The sequence below is a fragment of the Gopherus evgoodei genome, chromosome 10, assembly GCF_007399415.2.
Source record: "Gopherus evgoodei ecotype Sinaloan lineage chromosome 10, rGopEvg1_v1.p, whole genome shotgun sequence".
NCBI lineage: Eukaryota > Metazoa > Chordata > Testudines > Testudinidae > Gopherus > Gopherus evgoodei.
In genome coordinates this window covers 70346597-70363904 of record NC_044331.1, presented here as the reverse complement: position 1 = coordinate 70363904, position 17308 = coordinate 70346597, and the positions used below count along the sequence as shown (strand labels likewise).

Genomic DNA, 17308 nt, shown 5'->3' with positions numbered 1-17308 from the left:
CCCACAGGGACACTACTCGAAGAAGCAGCAGCATTCAGCGTCAAATGCTGATCTGATGACTGGAATTACTCTGAATTTACATCAGTACAACACATCAGAAGCTGTCCCATGTTTTTGTTGCCACTGGCCATTTTTATCTTACAAAATGAATTGTAAAGCTTAAGCACTGCCTAGAAGCATGAGTACACTGGCTGTGTGAAATACATGATTCTCATCAGAATTTATTTGAGCACTGGTTGATTGCTCACCTTTTAGGTATAGTAATGAGAAGGGAGAAGCACCTATCTTGACAATGCAGTCCTCAAAATGTTTGCTTCCTCAAAATATGTATTATTGTATAATGACTTTGTGAGCTATGTAGTTTGAGCCTTTAGTCACGATAGGCAGGGATGGTGTCCCTAGCCTCTGTTTGCCAGAAGCTGGGAATGGGCAACAGGGGATGGAGCACTTGATGATTACCTGTTCTGTTCATTCTCTCTGGGGCACCTGGCATTGGCCACTGTCAGAAGACAGGATACTGGGCTAGATGGACCTTTGGTCTGACTCAGTATGGCTGTTCTTATGTTTCTTGTTTTTTATGTCTTTCTTTATAACTTCAAAAGTGTATTGGGTGCTGTGTAAATGACAGTGACAACTTAAAGGAAGGGATTTGAATACAAAAACAATCCTTCCTTCTCAGCTTAATACTTAAAACCTCACTCACTGCTTTTTAGTTTAGCTGCTTGTGTGTGGTAGATTGGCTGTACATATGCAAGTGTGATGGTGACACTTCCTTTGACGCTCACAGCGATATTTTCAGATACCAAGTCAACAAGCACCCTTGGAATCATCATGCTTTAGTCTCATTCCCAAAGGACACTACACTCAGTGATTAAGTTACTAGAGTGTTGAATGGAAATCTTATGAATTCCATTGTTGGAGAACTGCTCTACATTAGTGTTCTCTAAAAGGGGTACACTGGGGAATAAAAACGTGCATTTCTCCAGAGCCTTTCATCTAAAGTGTTCATATTACTTTACAAACAAAAATTATGCCTCATGACCTTCCCTTGAGCTATATATCACTGTACCTACATACTGGTAGTTGATACTACTACTCTACCTAATTTTGTTACTATTAAAATGTATATGCCTAAGTGTTTACTGTAATACCGAAGGTATTGACTATGGACTAACTTCACAAAAATAAATCAAGGATCTTCAGGTTTTAAAACCATTTGCATTTAAAAGTCTACTCCACAGACTGTACAAAACAAAGTGCTCAGTTCCACTCTGATTAAAGTTAAAGGCTGAACAACTACTGATGTAACTGGAAGCAGAATCAAGCCCAGGCACCTGGGCAGAGGAACAGTGTCCCTCGTTAGTGCTATAGGTATTTGAGATTCGTAGTGCAGCTATTCTTTCTGTGACTTAATACCTCTAAATGGAAGTGCTGACTGTCATCTTGAATATAAATACATTTTCTTCTGCATTTTAATTGACACACAAGTGGAATTTCACTTGGGTAAACTGTGGAGCTCAAACAAACTTTTACTGCTTTCACGTCTAATTGAGACAGGAATTTTTAATAAGACTAAACAGCTGAATCTTTAAATATAGTAGTTGATCCATTGACACAATTTAAGTGCATTTTCTGGGGCTGAGTAAAAAACAAGATCCTTTATATTTAAATAAATGCAACAATCTTTTTTCATACAGAAAATGAATGCAATGGGATAACTGATAACTAGTTTAGCAGAGAAATAGGTGTGAGATAACCTTTGGCAATGGTAGATATGTTCATAAAGCAATACCAAAGGACATAAGATTGCTCATAACACTGTCACATTTAAAAAATACAAAGACATGAACCAAGATTTGAAATATGATTTATTATAGTATAACCTAACAGGAATAACAGTATTTTCTAGATGATGTATTGTCCTACCTCTATTTAAATGTACTTAACAGCACACTGTCTTCTTATTCCATATACTTTTGCAATTGCAAAATGAATGTTTGTCTTTTGCTGGTGTTGCTGCCAAGAATCCATGGCAATTATGCAAAGGAAGAGGTAAAGAATTGTTATGTATCTGTCACTGTTTAAAATATTGGGACTTGCCATGAAAATCTTCCCATTTTAAATACTGGACACAATCTATATGTTGATAAAACAATATTTTCTGGATTCATTTAGTTTAAGAAGTGTGAACTTAGTGTACTGGGAAGTGCTAGAGTGCCTCTTCTGAGAGCTGAAGTCCTTTATTCCCACAAGAACTACAGCATGAGAAGCAGCAGAGCAAGTTTACCCTATGCTGCCCCAGCCATACGCTTCAACCCTAGTCAGGAGTGGCACTTCTAGGGATGAGGATAGCTGAGTCTCCATGGCCCATTCAATTCTCAGCCATTGAATGGTAACAGCCTGTCACTACTTATGTGGGCAGCATTCACACAGCAGCCTAAAGATGAAAGGCTCTATATTGTGGCAACAACGAGGGTCCCATGGCACTGTACAAGGACAGTCCCTACCCTGAAGAGCTTACAATCAAAATATCAGAAGAAACAATAAATGGCTAAGACAGACAGGGAAGTACAAGGAAGCAATGAGACTGAATTGGTCAATAAGTAAAGCCATGGCCACAGCACATCGGCTACCTAACAATCTATATCGCTGTATCAGTCTCCTGAGTCATTGAGGCTTCTCTGTAACGTGTATAACTCTGAAGACTTCACTGGTTTTCATGAGACACCAACTTGTCATGAAAGGGTTGGAGGAGTCCTAAAAACTCTTTAATCTATGGCAGCAAAATAGCACCTGCTTTCTATACTTGTATCATGAAATTGTGTGCTGGATCAGTTTGTTGCCTTTTAAGACACTAACCACTATTATGCTTAAGCATCCCAGAGAGACTCAGCCTCCATAATTCTTGCTAAGCTGCAGCTCTTTATCCACTGAATTTTGGCAGCTTGACTGGCTTTCTAAATGATCTGTTCTATCAACTCCCATGTGAGTTCTAGGCTTCTGGAAAACAAACAGAAAAGCAAATTAGTGCTACAGAAAGTTAGCATTTTTAAACAATGGGACACTAGGGCAGGTATTTTGCTAAACTACAACTCTGAATTTTAGTCTCTCAATGTTCCCGTTCAATAATAATACGGAAAAACCAATGAATGTTACCACTAACACTTAAACCAGGAGTTTGTGTGGCAGGATATGAAAGTAGCAGTGGAAATCAAATTATATATGTATAATATAAGCAAATTAACTTCAGGATAATAGTGCCTGCTGCTAACTTACAAATTAATTGAGAGAGAGAGAGAGAGAGTGTGTGTGTGTGTGAGAGAGAGAAATCTTAAGTATTTATCCTATTAAAGGTCATATTTACAGTAACAGGAGTAAGAAAATATTTTCCCCTTTTAGATACTAAGCAAATCTACCTCTAACAGACACAAGTAATCATGATAATTAGTAATAGTACTCAGGAACTGCTATCCACTAGAGGAGTTCTTTACCCGTCATCCCCCCTCCCACTCTTCGGATAAACCATTACTGTCATGATTGATTTCTGCTTCAAAGAGCCATATATTGAATGCACAGGGCTGTGCAGTGCAGGGCTTTGGAGCAGAGCCCAGAGCTGGAGCGCGGAGCAGCTCCGGAGCAGTAGAGCCGCAGGTTTTTGCCTGGAGCTGGAGCGGAGCCAGAGCACAGCTCCAAAGCCCTGGTGCAGTGTCAAAAAAACAACTGCCTCCCTCCCAAAAAAAAACTAGTGATATGCTTGGCCTTCTACAAAGAATTTTTTGTCATTCTCCCACTCTTTAAGTGACTCAGTTAAGAATATCAGAATGGCCCTATTGGCTCAGAACAATGGCCCACTTAGCCCAATATCCTCTCTTCCAACAATGGTTTGTGCCAGATGCTTCAGAGGCTTCAGAACAGGGCAATTATTGAGTGATCCATCCTGTTGTCCAGTTCCAGCGTCTGGCAGTCAGAGCCTGGGGTTGCATTCCTGATTATTTTGGCTAATAGGTCCCTCAATGACTATTTTCCATGAACTTGTCTAATTCTTTTTTTGAGCCCAGTTATACTTTTGGCCTTTACAACATCCCCTGGGAATGAGTTTCATACGTGACTGTGTAAAGAAGTACTTCAGCAAGTTTAAAACAAACATAAGGCTTATTAAGTTAATGGGGTGATTCCTGGTTCTTATGTGGAGTAAATAACACTTCCTTATTCACTTTCTCCACACCATTCATGATTTTATAGAACCTCTATCATATCCCCCTCATTTGTCTCTTTCCTAGCTGAACAGTGCCAGTCTTTTTAATCTCTCTTCATATGGAAGCCATTCCAAACCCTAATAATTTTTGTTTCCCTTTTCTGTACTTCTTCCAGTTCTAAGATATCTTTTTTGAGATGGGGTAACCGAAACCATGTGCATTTGTTCAAGGCGTGGGTGTTTCATGGATTTATATGGTGGCATTATATTTTGTCTTCTTATTGATGCCTTTCCTAATGGTTTTTAACATTCTACTAGCTTGTTTGACTGCCACTGCACAGTGAGTGGATATTTTTAGAGAGCTATCCACAGTAACTCCAAGATCTTTCCTGAGTGGTGACAGCTAATTTAGACCCCATCATTTTGTATGCATAGTTGGGATTATGTTTTCCAATGTGCATTACTATGCATTTATCAACACTGAATTTCTTTAGCTATTTTGTTGCCCAGTGACCTAGTTTTGTGACATCCCTTTGTAACTCTTTGCAGTCATCTTTAGACTTAACTATCTTGAGTAATTTTGTATTGTCTGCGAAGTTTGCTACCTCCTTGTTTACCCCTTTTTCCAAATCATGTATGAATATGTTGAACAGCACTGGTCCCAATACAGATCCTTGGGGGACTCCATTATTTACATTTCTCCACTGTGAAAACTGACCATTTATTCCTACCCTTTGTTTCCTATTTTTTAACCAGTTACTGACACTGGCGCCGACTCTGTGGGAGCTCCGGGGCCGGAGCACCCATGGAAAAAAATTGCAGCTCCCCGTGGCCCCACTCTGCCCCCTTGCTCCATCTCACCTCCACCACTAGTGCGCTGCCACATCCCGCTTCTCCTGCCTCCCAGTCCTTGTGCTGCGACACAGCGGATTTGCAGGGCAGAGAGAGAGGGGGGAGGAGGAGGAGGAACGCTGTGTGCTGTGGGAAGAGGCAGGGCTGGAGCAGGAATTTGGGGAAGGGATTCAATAGGGGCAGGGAGGGGGCGGAGTTACGGCAGGGACTTTGGGGATGGGGATGAAATGTGGGCGGGGCGAGGGTGGAGGCGGGGTGGGGTGGACCACCAGTGCCAGAGAAAGTTGGTGCCACTGGTTACTGATCCATGAGAGGACCCTTCCCCCATCCCATCACTGCTTACTTTGCTTCAGAGCCTTTGGTGAGGGACCTTGTCAAAGGCTTTCTGAAAGTCCAAGTACACTATATCCACTGGATCAACCTTGTCCACATTTGTGGACACTCTCAAAGTATTCTAATATATTAGTGAGGCATGATTTCCTTTTACAAAAGCCACGTTGACTCTTTCCCAACATAATGTGTTTATCTGTGTCTGATAATTTTATTCTTTGCTATAGTTTCAACCAGTTTGCCTGATACTGAAGTCAAGCTTACTGGCCTGCAGCTGCCAAGATCACCTATGGAGCCTTTTTAAAAAATCAGCATCACATTAGCTATCCTCCAGTCGTCTGGTACAGAGGCTGATTTAAATGATAGCTTATATGCCACAGTTAGTACTTATGCAATTTCATATCTGAGTTCCTTCAGAACTCTTGAGTGAATACCATCTGGTCCTGGTGACTTATAACAGTTTAATTTAAAAATTTGTTCCAAAGCCGCCTCCTACTGACACCTCAATCTGGGATAGTTATTCAGAGTTGTCACTTAAAAAGAATGGCTCAGGAGTGGGAATTTCCCTCACATCCTCTGCAGTGAAGATCAATGCAAATAATTAATTTAGCTTCTCTGCAACAGCCCTTGTCTTCCTTGAATGATCTTTTAGCACCTCTATCGTCCAGTTGACCCACTGATCAGAAGCTGCTGGCAGGCTTCCTGCGTGGTGGTGGGTTTTTTTTTCTGCTGTTAGTTTTTGTGTCTTTTGCGGGTTGCTCTTCAAATTCTTTTTTTGGCCTGCCTAATTATACTTTTACACTTGACTTGCCAGAGATTATGCTCCTTTCTAAATTCCTCAGTAGGATTTGACTCCCAATTTTTAAGGATGCCTTTTTGTCTCCAACTGCCTCTTTTACTCGTTTAACTATGGTGGCTTTTTTTTGATCCTCTGTGTTTGTTTGTTTTTTGGGGGGGGAGGCGGTAATACATTTAGTCTGAGCCTCTCTTATGGTGTTTTTAAAAAGTTTCCATGCAGTCTGCAGGTATTTCACTTTTGTGACTGTTCCTTTTAATTTCCATTTAATTAGTTTCCTCATTTTTGTGTAGTTTCTATTTTTCAAGTTAAATGCAACTGTGGTGGATTTCTTTGCTATTTCCCTCCTACCAGGATGTTACAGTTAATTACATTACGGTCGCTCTTACTGTGCACTTCAGCTATATTCATCTCTTGGACCAGATATTATGCGCTACTGAAGACTAAATCAAGAATTGTCTCTCTCCTTTGGTTCCAGAATTAGCTGCTCCAAAAAACAGTCCTTAAGGGTATCTAGAAATTTTATTTCTGCACCACGTCTTGAGGGGACATACCCAGTAAATATGGGAAAAGTTGAAATCTCCCATTTATTATTGAGTTTTCTGGTTTTGTAAGTTCTCTAATCTCCCTGACCATTTCACAGTCACCATCGCCACCCTAGTCAAGTGGTTGGCAATATGTATCCACTGCTATACTTTGATTATTCAAACATGTAGTTTCTATCCATAGAGATTCTATGGTACAGTTTGATTCATTTAAGATGTTCACTACTTTTGACACTATGCTTTCTTTCACACGTAATGCCGCTCCCCCACCGGCATGACCTACTCTGTCATTCCTTTATATGTTCTATCCTGTATTACGGTGTCCCATTGATTATGATCATTCCACCAAGTTTCTGTGATGCCTATTATATCAATCCTAATTTAATACCAAATCACAAATGTGCTATCCAAGAACGTTTAAGTAAAAAGGTCATGCTTACAGTAAGTGGGACAAAGGATATACAGAGCACACAACCAAATGCTGAAGCCACTGGAAAAGTGAGCACCTGAAAAGTACAAAGCATTATGTCTTAGTGTCATCTGGAATGTGTACAGTGCTGTCTTGTCTTTCCCAATTTCACCCACTTAAACAAGCAGAAAACCCCCAACCACACTCACACTGAAGCAAACTGCAAGAATCTGAATATTCAGTTGCTCAAAATTCTCCCCTTGCTATGACAGCTGGAAGATTCAATTTCACATCCACACATCCAACAGAGAAGAGCCTCAAATGGGTAGCTCCTATTACATTGCTGCTATAGCAATAAATGAATGAAAAGCTGAGTAAGCAGGTAAGTGTTATGCCATGTTGGGAGGATTAGGAAACTGAGTCCTGCCTCTGGTAGAACCACAGAGGGAGCAGATTGCACAGGTAAGGCAGTGGTGCTGAGAATAATTTTATTGGGTCTAGAAAGTTCAATTCCTATGACAACAAAAGCAACCTAGCAGCTCTTAGCCCCCCTGCAGCGCTCTGTGAACCCCCACGCCCTGATAACAGCTACTGTTCCTCACTGTAAAACCCCTGGGAACATGGACAGTGGCAGTAAGAGCAGTACCTGTCTTTTCTTGGGGTGACTTCCGTCAGGAGTGCAGAGATCTGGACTGGAGATGTAACCTATACCCAGTTGCACCACCTTGGGTAAATGCAACCTATGACTAACTAAAAGATTTTTGTGAGTGTTGTTAAAACTTTAATCAATTATCTTTCAATACTGAGGACTAACAATCCAGACACTGAAGCTCATACCCTGGATGTTACCCAGAATTTTCATTATGGTACAACTCCAAAACAAGGGCCTGTGCCTGATGGGTTTTGAGCCTCTGCAATCCCTACTGACCTCAGTGGGATATGTTGATGCTCATTATCTCTCAGGATCAGCTCCAAAGCATTCTACTCACAATTTGAGGCTGGAGTATGTGTTGACTGAATGACGTTTGCACTAGTTTGTGTATCGTGGACACTTGTCCTGGCGCCATCTAGTGCCAGCTGAAGACTCTGTAGCTGTAATGCATTCAGATGGTTTCTCTGTGATTCAGTAACCATGGCTGCATTTTCAAGGCCAAGGTTTGCTATTTGTTCTGGAGACAGCTCCTTGAGGAATAGGTTTAAAAAAAAAAAACTGCTTTAAGATGTCCACTACATCACACAGGTGAATTAGAGGTCCAGACTGCCTTGTACTTAGAGGGAGGAAAACAGTCACACTCTGTATTGCTGTAAAAGTGCTCAGTATTGTTTTTTTTTGGTTTGTTTTTTTAAATATTTGTATATCTGTTTACCTGACTGGCCACTCATCTAGCTATCAGCCTTCTCCTCTGGTTGTGATAGTATGTAAGTTCTGGAGACACTTTCTGTGCTACCAGTGTATTTGTCAACTCTCTGATATTGGAGCCTCAGTTTTAGTTGCTCTGGGGGAAGAGGGGAGTTTACTCTCTATGACTGCCAAACTATTTAAACCTGCTCCATTCTTGCCTACATGTGATTTAGACACAGGATTCTGCTATCTATACAGTAGCAAGATGAAAAGATGTTGCTCCACTCCTGGATCTTCCCTTCTAGATTGAAAATTTTAAAAATGTGGTCACATTGTCTTGTTTTAAAAATGGAACAAGATAATCATAACCATACAGTAATTATCTTTCAGTACATGGTGATTAAACCAATTTGTAAAACAGGCATCTACAGTGTGTGCTGTATTACCTTAATTATAGTAACATTCAATGTTTAACTCCACCATGGTGCAAGCTCTTTTTGCTGCTGCAGCTATGCATCCAAGTTTTATTTTAATAAAAGGTCACATTCTAGTTTAAAAGTAGGCCAGATGACAGATCAGAATTTCATTCCATATCAATTATAATTGTCTGTCTGTCTGAGACTTTGTCTACATAAGCCAGTTGCTTTAATTTAAATAAAGGGTAAGTAGGTTTGAACCTATTTAATTAAATTGGTGCAAACCTCTGCACAAAAACTCCAGTAAATTCTTTAAATAAACCCCTCAAACTGAACTAAGTTTCCACAAAGTGATAAATCTGCTTATAATCAATACCTTTAGTTAAACTGGTATTACTTTTTCATGTAGAAAGCCTTAAGATAAAGCTGTAGCTACACAAAGCCACAGTAAAAATAAATGCCACTTTGAATTCCTAAAGAAGAGCAGTAAGGATTCTGTTTTGTTTTTTTTTAAAGAACCATTTCTATCTAGAAATTTCATCACATGGCCATCTCTCTCTCTTGTGTACATCTGCTGAATTTCTGCTGAGAATCTCTAAAGGAGTAGTTCTCAAATTTTTTTTTTCCCATGGACCACTTGAAAATTGCTAAGGGTCTCAGTGGACCACTTAATGATCTTCCAAACGTTGTTTATACCCTTAGCTAATTATTATAAAGCATTTTGGATAAAAGTGCTATATAAAAATAACTAAAAATTAACAGTTTTTTATTCTACAAATAACAGCACATAACTCATATTTTAATATCAGTAGTCTTATCTTTCTAATGCGATGGATATGCCCTCTCTCACCTGCTGCAGCAGCCCTTGATCTGGGGTTGCGAAAAAGGGGGGACTCTCCCCTGCCACAGAGCTGGGGCTGGGAAGGAGGACCATCTCCCCCTGGCAGTCGCAGCCCTGGAGCTGGAGAAAGTCGCCTCTTTCTCTGGCCGCCACAGCCCTGCACATCCTATATTCCCCCCACCCTCTCTTCTCACTCCATTGCCCCTTCCCACCTACCCCCTTTTCCCACCAAGGCCACATCTCACCTTACATGTGAATCTTCTCCAGGGTCCAGGCACCTAATTCATGGAGCCACCTCTGAGCGGCTCCATGAATTAGGTGGGTGGCCTTTTATTCTTTCGTGTGAGGCCGCCTAGGCACGCACCTTAGAGGGAACTATCCGCGGACAACCTGAATGAAGCTTGCGGACCACTGGTGGGCCACAGACTAAAGTTTGAGAACCTCTTCTCTAAAGGATACTTTCAACCCTCTGTTCTGTGAATTATCCCCAGCACTGAAAAGTGTGACACGGTTAGGTTGCAGACTTACTGGAGTTGTCAAAGGTGCAAGTATAGACCACTTTTTTGCAGCTTGTGGTTAAGGAGTTTCTCCTTTTATGGAGGCTGACCGTTAAGTGTCTGGCTCATCTATCCATCACTACACTGAGTGACTGACCTCTGAGTGTCTGAGCCAGAGGTGGTGGGCAGAATTTTAATCTTCCCTCCACGTCAAACAATGTCAGAGACTTCAAAATCCATGTGCTAGTCTCTGGGCCATATTCAGAGCTGACATAAACAGGATGAATTCCAATGAAGTCAGAGTTGCATCTGCTTGTGCCAATTCTGAATTCAGCCTTTCCCCCGCCCCTTCTTTAGTTCAGAAATGCTGCATAGGAGAATGTTATCAGATTTTAGGATTAACAAAAAAGCCCAGATCTGTTTGTAGCTGTGATAGTATGGATGAATGCATTCACTGTCCTTAATAAAAGAGAAGAAAAGGAAGACCTCAACGGAATATCACTAGAGACACAGACTTTGCTCTAAGCCATCTGCCCCTATGTACTCAGGCTGCAATTTTAAAACACTTTCTTAATGCTTTTTCCCTTGAAACACATTTTGCACTAAGCATAAATAAAATTAACAGTTTGACATTTTATGTGCATCACAAATAAAGATGAGATAGCTGCGAGTTAATGCTTCATACACTTAACTGCTTCTCACTTAATAATCAAGCCAGAAAGGGTCCTGCAGAACCCCAAACTGAAGCATAAATTAGTATTGCAGTTTGTTTATAATACAGTAAAAGTGATGGAATATCACACTTGTTCAGTAACCGAGCACTTACTTTGAAGACTTCATCAGGTATGTGTCTTATGGCTGCTGGCTGGAAATATGGCATCACATCTTTGTCAAGAGCTTTAAACTCTCTCTCATTTAAACCAGCTATTAAGACAAAATAGGAATAGAGCTTAGTTCACACATTCTTTTCATTATGTTAAGTTTTGACTAATTTACATTAATACATTATCTGGCCAATATTTGTCTCTCAACTATGTTCCAATAAAACTCCTATATTAAACAGAAAAAGAGACCCTTTTGTGCACTTGAATGAATGCTCAAGTTTAATAGATATAAGAGGTAATTAAGTTATATCTAAAGACAAATACACAATTCCTTTTCCTTCTTTCTTTCACTGTAACCATCACCAACCACCAGCTTACAGACAACTGTAGCACATAAGAAACACATATCACATTTTCAGTAAAACAAATATACCATGATTGAAGTTAATTAATAGTATTATTTGCAATACAAAATTAGATGGTAACCCCCATCCCCCAGAAATCCTAAATACAGTAACTCCTTGCTTAATGTTGTAGTTATATTCCTGAAAAATGAGACTTTAAGCAAAATGATGTTAAGCGAATCCAATCTCCCCATAAGAATTAATGTAAATCAGGTGGAGTTAGGTTCCAGAGAATATTTTTTCATCAGACAAAAGTGTGTGTGTGTGTGTGTGTGTGTGTGTGTGTGTGATATATACACACACACACACACACTTTTGTCTGGTGAAAATATATATATATATATACACACACACACACAGTATACGTTTTAAACAAACAATTTAATACTGTACACAGCAATGACGACTGTGAATCTTGGTTGAGGTGGTGAGGTCAGAGGGTGGAATATTTCCCAGGGAATGCCTTAGTGCTGAATGATGAACTAGCACTCGGCTGAGCCCTCAAGAGTTAACACATTGTTGTTAATGTAGCCTCACACTCTACAAGGCAGCACAAATGGAGGGAGGGGAGACAGCATGGCAGACAGAGACACACACCTTGAGAGAGAGAGAGAGACGCATTGCCCCTTTAAGTATGCTGACCCCACCCTAAGTACATTGCCTTTTTACATAGATCAGTAAGTTGAGACAGCAGCTGCTGCTAGCAAGTTCCCTCCATTCCGAGCCCTGTCATTTCCCCCACTGCTCTATGGAGATGGGTAAGTGGGAAACAGGAGCAGGGGGGGAGGGGGACACCCTGACATTAGCCCCCTGCTTCCCCTCACTCCACCCCCCGCACAGCAAGCAGGAGTCTCAGGGAGCAGCTCCAAGGCAGAGGGCAGGAGCAGCACATGGCCACGGGGGGGAGGGACAGCTGAACTGCCAGCAATTAATAGCCTACTGGTTCCAAGCCCGCACCAGTCAGCTGCAACGGGTTGCTCTTTCTGCAAGCGGTAGACAAAGCAGGCAGCTGCCAAAAAACATAAGGGAGCATTGCACAACTTTAAACGAGCATGTTGTCTAATTGATCAGCAACGTAACAACATTAACCGGGGTGACTAAGTGAGGAGTCACGGTATAAATCACTATGCGGACCCTGTTCACCAAGGGAAACTTCTGCTTTTGCAGAAGGCTATCCCTGAAACACACATACATTTTGTTAGTGACATACAACATGTCACTCTTAAACTGACCACATTCTTGGAGTAAGCAGAAGAACTTCAATACTGACTTGGCATGCCTGCTCTCTATAAATGGGTTCCATGAACATGCAGGGAGCAGAGCAAGGCCCTGTTCTCCAACAAGCTAAACACCCTCAATTCCTGCTGACTTCAGATGAGACATTCAGTCCCTTGCAGGACTGAACTTTAAGGTAGGATTCTGGGACCCTGTAAATGGAGAGACAGCAGCTGTGGGCAGTGCAATGCTCAGCTGGATAACTGTATGCTGGAAAGCTGGTACGCACCTCACTTTGAAGTAAGAGCAACGACTTAAGGGTGAAAGGAAGAACAGTCCCTCCAGAGAGGTGGGTCTGAAATTTCAGTTTGACTTAGCCCTGCTTAGCCACGTTAACTCTGTGAAGTATGTACAGGGCCAAATTCACTCCAGTCAGTCCCAGCAGAAGCTGGTGCAGACTCTGGCAGAGGTCCCCCATTAATGGGAAGTCAGAATACCCTGTGGAGACTAACAGTATTTTTCTTTGGTGGGGAAGGATGTTAACGGAAAGGCTGCCTGTGCTTCCTTGGACGGGTGACGCCTGTCCCTTGACGGTGCAGAGAAGCACAATACGGGGTAAACCTATCCTGTAATGCTTTTAAAGATGGTGTTTCAGAAACGCCACTGATAGAGGTCGGTCTTGTTACCTGCTATGATACCAATCTCATGTATAATAGAGCTGTTCCACTCTGCAGCAATTCCAAATACAGATTCTGCCATCTTCTTAAACTCTTTCAGAACAGGAGTGCTACATGGCAACAAGCCAACTCTTGCAATCACAGCACTGCAAAAGGGCAATGGGGTTAGGATGACATACTGTAATTATATCCAATGTTTAAAATGTCTAAAATATGCTTAATCTATGCTAACAGAGTTGTAAACACAGTTTCAGGCCCAAATATAGATGAACATACAGGTATTGCAAAGAAGTTAGAACTGTCAACCTTTAAAAAAAAATCTAAAATGCTTTAAGCAACAAATTTGAGTTTCTCTCTTCAATAGCTATAGTGGATCACATTGGAATCTGTCTTAAACAGCCACTCAAGGCTCCACTGAAAATCAGTTGCTTGATCCAGGTGTTTTCTAAACTAAGGGCTGAACAAATTTATATGTAAAAATCTGGGAATATTTTAAAGGGTCACTGAAGATGGCAAAGTTGCCTATTTCAAGTGGCCCTTCAAGCAGATTTTGCTGGATACATGGCTTTCATTAATAGAGGTGGCATCAGCGAAAATGTTAACAGAGCACAGTTCAGTGGCTCTGGTTAGACATCTTCCCAAAGATTATGACATGCCCAAAAGCTTTTAAAGTATTGGAAAAGAGCTCTTCAGACATAGTGCTTCTGGAAATCCTTGAAGGGAGACAAATTTCACCACTAATACATTAACAGAGATTTAAAAATAAAGCTATTTAATTCTGATAATAAAGTATTTCTACCTGAATTCTGTAGTCTTTATGGTCTTGATGTCTGTGGTGTTCAGAGCACACAGATTAGCTCCTAATCCCGCTATATCAAAGCTTTTCAGTCCATGGACTGTCTGACCAGAGTCTTCAAGAAACCCTTGTAAAATAGATTTAGCCTGCAGAGGCAATGAGTTCAAGACCGGTTATAAATGTAATATAGGGTTCTACAACTGGAAGCTGCTATTGATATCAGCTGTTATGAACTGATCTGTAATTTTACTCAATGGGAATTTTGCTATTGTCTTCAGTGGGAGCAATATCAGTGCCACTTATGGGCACCGGGCCTCCTGAGCAGTGCTGAATGCCATTGCCTACCAGTACAATCAATGTGACTTGAAGGCATTTAGCACCTCTTACGAAAGACTTGGTACCTCCCAGGACTGGGCCATAAAAGAACACTTTACCAGAATAACCAGCTATTGAAGCATCTAACAAAACTTCCCAATTTCAATTTAACTGAAAAGAGTTAAATTATAGGTAATGTTTTCTCTCCCATAAATGGCCAGCACGAAGCATCGCAAAATTAGAGCTTTCCTATACTGTACTAAGTGTTTTATGTAGATGATAAACTATGCTTAATGATTAATCACTATCACATATTAAAATACAACAGGAAATATCAAAAGTGAAGTACTGTGTTAAAACGCTCCAGTTCCTTCTGTTTCCTTATAGCGCCTCTTCAGCATAAACATCTGTTACATAGATTCCTGACATTTTGCCAGTGCTAGCTACCATCAACTTAATGTCATACGCTGAAGAGATGTGATGGTAAGACCACATGGACAGAAATTTGCTGCTAGTTGCACATGCAAATAAAGGATTTTAATCTTCTATTCACTGTGTAAATCCTACTGGCATTAACGGGAGTTATTCAGGCATATTGAGAGAACAGAGTGAGTACTCGAGCATCTGAATGGAATAATTTGTAAATAACAGATCACCTGTACAAGTGTCTGGATGCATTTAGTACTCCTGGGGAGTGCCAAAAAATTAATAATTCTGTGCATAATATTTTAAAATGATGCAAATTTTATTTGTTAAAATAACACTACATAATCACACCAGTTGCAATTATTTTGGTAATTTATTTCAAAATACCTGTCAGCAAGTATGTCTTTAACAATACAGATACACAAATTCCCCCAGGAGTAAAAAGTGTTAAAGAAACCCTTGTGACAACCTGGTTCCTGTTTCTCTGCCCCCTTCACCTTGCTCCCCCCCCGCCCCAAGCCCAGCTGCATGGCCCCTCTTTGCCCAGATACCCAAACCCCCTACCCGCCCCGAGCCCAGCCATGGACCCTTCCAGCGCAGACATCCCCATCCCTATCCCCTCCCCCAAGCCCAGGGATCCAGAGAGGAAAACAGTCTGATGCTTGGTCCCATGCTTGCATGGAGTTTCCTTTGCGCTGCCCTCTCTTTCCCTCAGGGGGCAGGCCATGCTGGGAACTGCAGCTGCCATGAACCCTCTAGCTCTCTCCCCTTCCCACCAGCAGCATCTTCAGTGTTCTGCCGGGTCCATCAGTCCCTAATGGTGGTTAGCAGCACTGCAGACCATTTTTGGAGGGGGGAGGAAATTCTGCAGGCACAACATTAATTTCTGCAAATTCTGCATTGCATATTGGCACAGAATTACCCCAAGAATAATTTAGGGTGATGGAAGTAGTACTATTCAATCCAGCCTTGGTCAATAAGGCCTAATTGTTTTTACCAACTTGTGTCTGTTTAGAGACTTGGAAGAAATGAGTTGATGGTCTCATTCTAATTCGTAATGGGCAAGTGGTTGGAGCACAGTGAACATTATCACAATTGATATGTATTTTCACCCTCCTTGGTTCTCTCACCAGAGAGGCATAGAACCAAGTAGGCATGAACCTTTAACTACCTTCTCACCCTTAGAGGTGGCACTGGAGATCCTGGCTGAGAAAAACTGGAAGTGCAGCATGGGGAGCTGTATTCGTTTTGTAGGTGATTTCAGGTCTTGGAGGGTCATTCATCCCATCCTTTTCAGCAGAAGTAAATTTAATAAAATATTTACCTGGACAAGAGTCCATTCTGTTTGTTGACTAAGTGCAGCAACAGTGTCAATAGAACTTAAATCTAGTGCTTCTATTTCACTCTCATTGAGAGCTAGAGCAATGCGTCCAAGGGAAACGATATGGTAACTCTTCCAGCTTGGCAATGCACCCCAAACCTTTCAAATAAATTAACATACAGCACATATTAGTTCATAACACTCGCTTACATGCTCCATTGTCTCTACTTCCGATTTTAAAGTAGTAATTAACAAAGATAAAATGCTACGGGCTGGATTGTGTGGTCTGCTAATCCCATTCTTCACTGTATAAACAGAGGTTGGACACTGCAGAGAACTGAGCCTTTCATATTTTTAGGGTGGTGATACTCAGTTTATCTAAAAATACTTACACTGTCACACAAGATGACTTCTGGTTAGTGAATATAAGTTGGTGGAATAAGCGAGTATGATTGGCTCTTTGTTGGGTTTTTTTTTTTTTTTAACCTTTTTTTCTCTCAAATTTCTGGGTTTTAAAAAAGCCATTATTCAGATTTTACTGATTTTCATCTAAAGTTTGGAAGTTCTGGAACTCTCCAGATATGGCTCCCTGCTCCAGAAGGAAAGATGGTGACATGGTCTCTCTCTCACAGAGTCTTCTGACTTGCTTGAGGACAGTCAGTGGCTGCTGCTTCACAGTGGGGGAGTGAGAGGGACAGGGAGCTGGGTCCTGGCAGCTGAGACTGCCTGACTGCTGCAGCAACAGGCTTGCAAGGAGGGAAGCCTTTGTCACTGCTACATTGTGGTGAGTAGCAGGCACCCCTAACCCACCGCCCCCACCACAGATACTGGGCACTCTCTCCTACACAGAGCACCCCGCACCACCTGCCCACTCACTGCCCCCCATGAGTACCAGGCATCCTCATCCCCCTGTGCTACCCAGGGTTTGGGATTTTACAATGAAACCCCTAATATCAAGCATAAGTCAACAACAGTAAACTAAAAAGAAAAGTTTTCTTTCTGCAATGGATTAGAGATAATAATAATCTTGTAAACTCTTTCATCTCTCTTTGTTGCTTTTTTTCCCCTGTCTTCTCATCTCTCAATATTAATACCAATAATTATTTG

The 17308-nt window shown here is 41.2% G+C and overlaps 1 protein-coding gene across 1 annotated transcript in view; it reads right to left on the bottom strand.

Annotated features, from left to right (window-relative positions):
* Positions 1–1936: 1936 nt before the first annotated feature.
* OTOA (otoancorin) overlaps positions 1937–17308 on the bottom strand; it is a 64662-nt gene continuing 49290 nt past the window's right edge. Inside the window, exons 24-30 of the mRNA XM_030578080.1 lie at positions 16205–16360; positions 14143–14285; positions 13353–13489; positions 11050–11147; positions 8117–8309; positions 7159–7224; positions 1937–3000 (exon numbers count right to left, since the gene is read on the bottom strand). Coding sequence (XP_030433940.1) covers positions 2999–3000; positions 7159–7224; positions 8117–8309; positions 11050–11147; positions 13353–13489; positions 14143–14285; positions 16205–16360 — 795 coding nt within the window. The 3' untranslated portion in view covers positions 1937–2998. The remainder of the gene's footprint in view (positions 3001–7158; positions 7225–8116; positions 8310–11049; positions 11148–13352; positions 13490–14142; positions 14286–16204; positions 16361–17308) is intronic.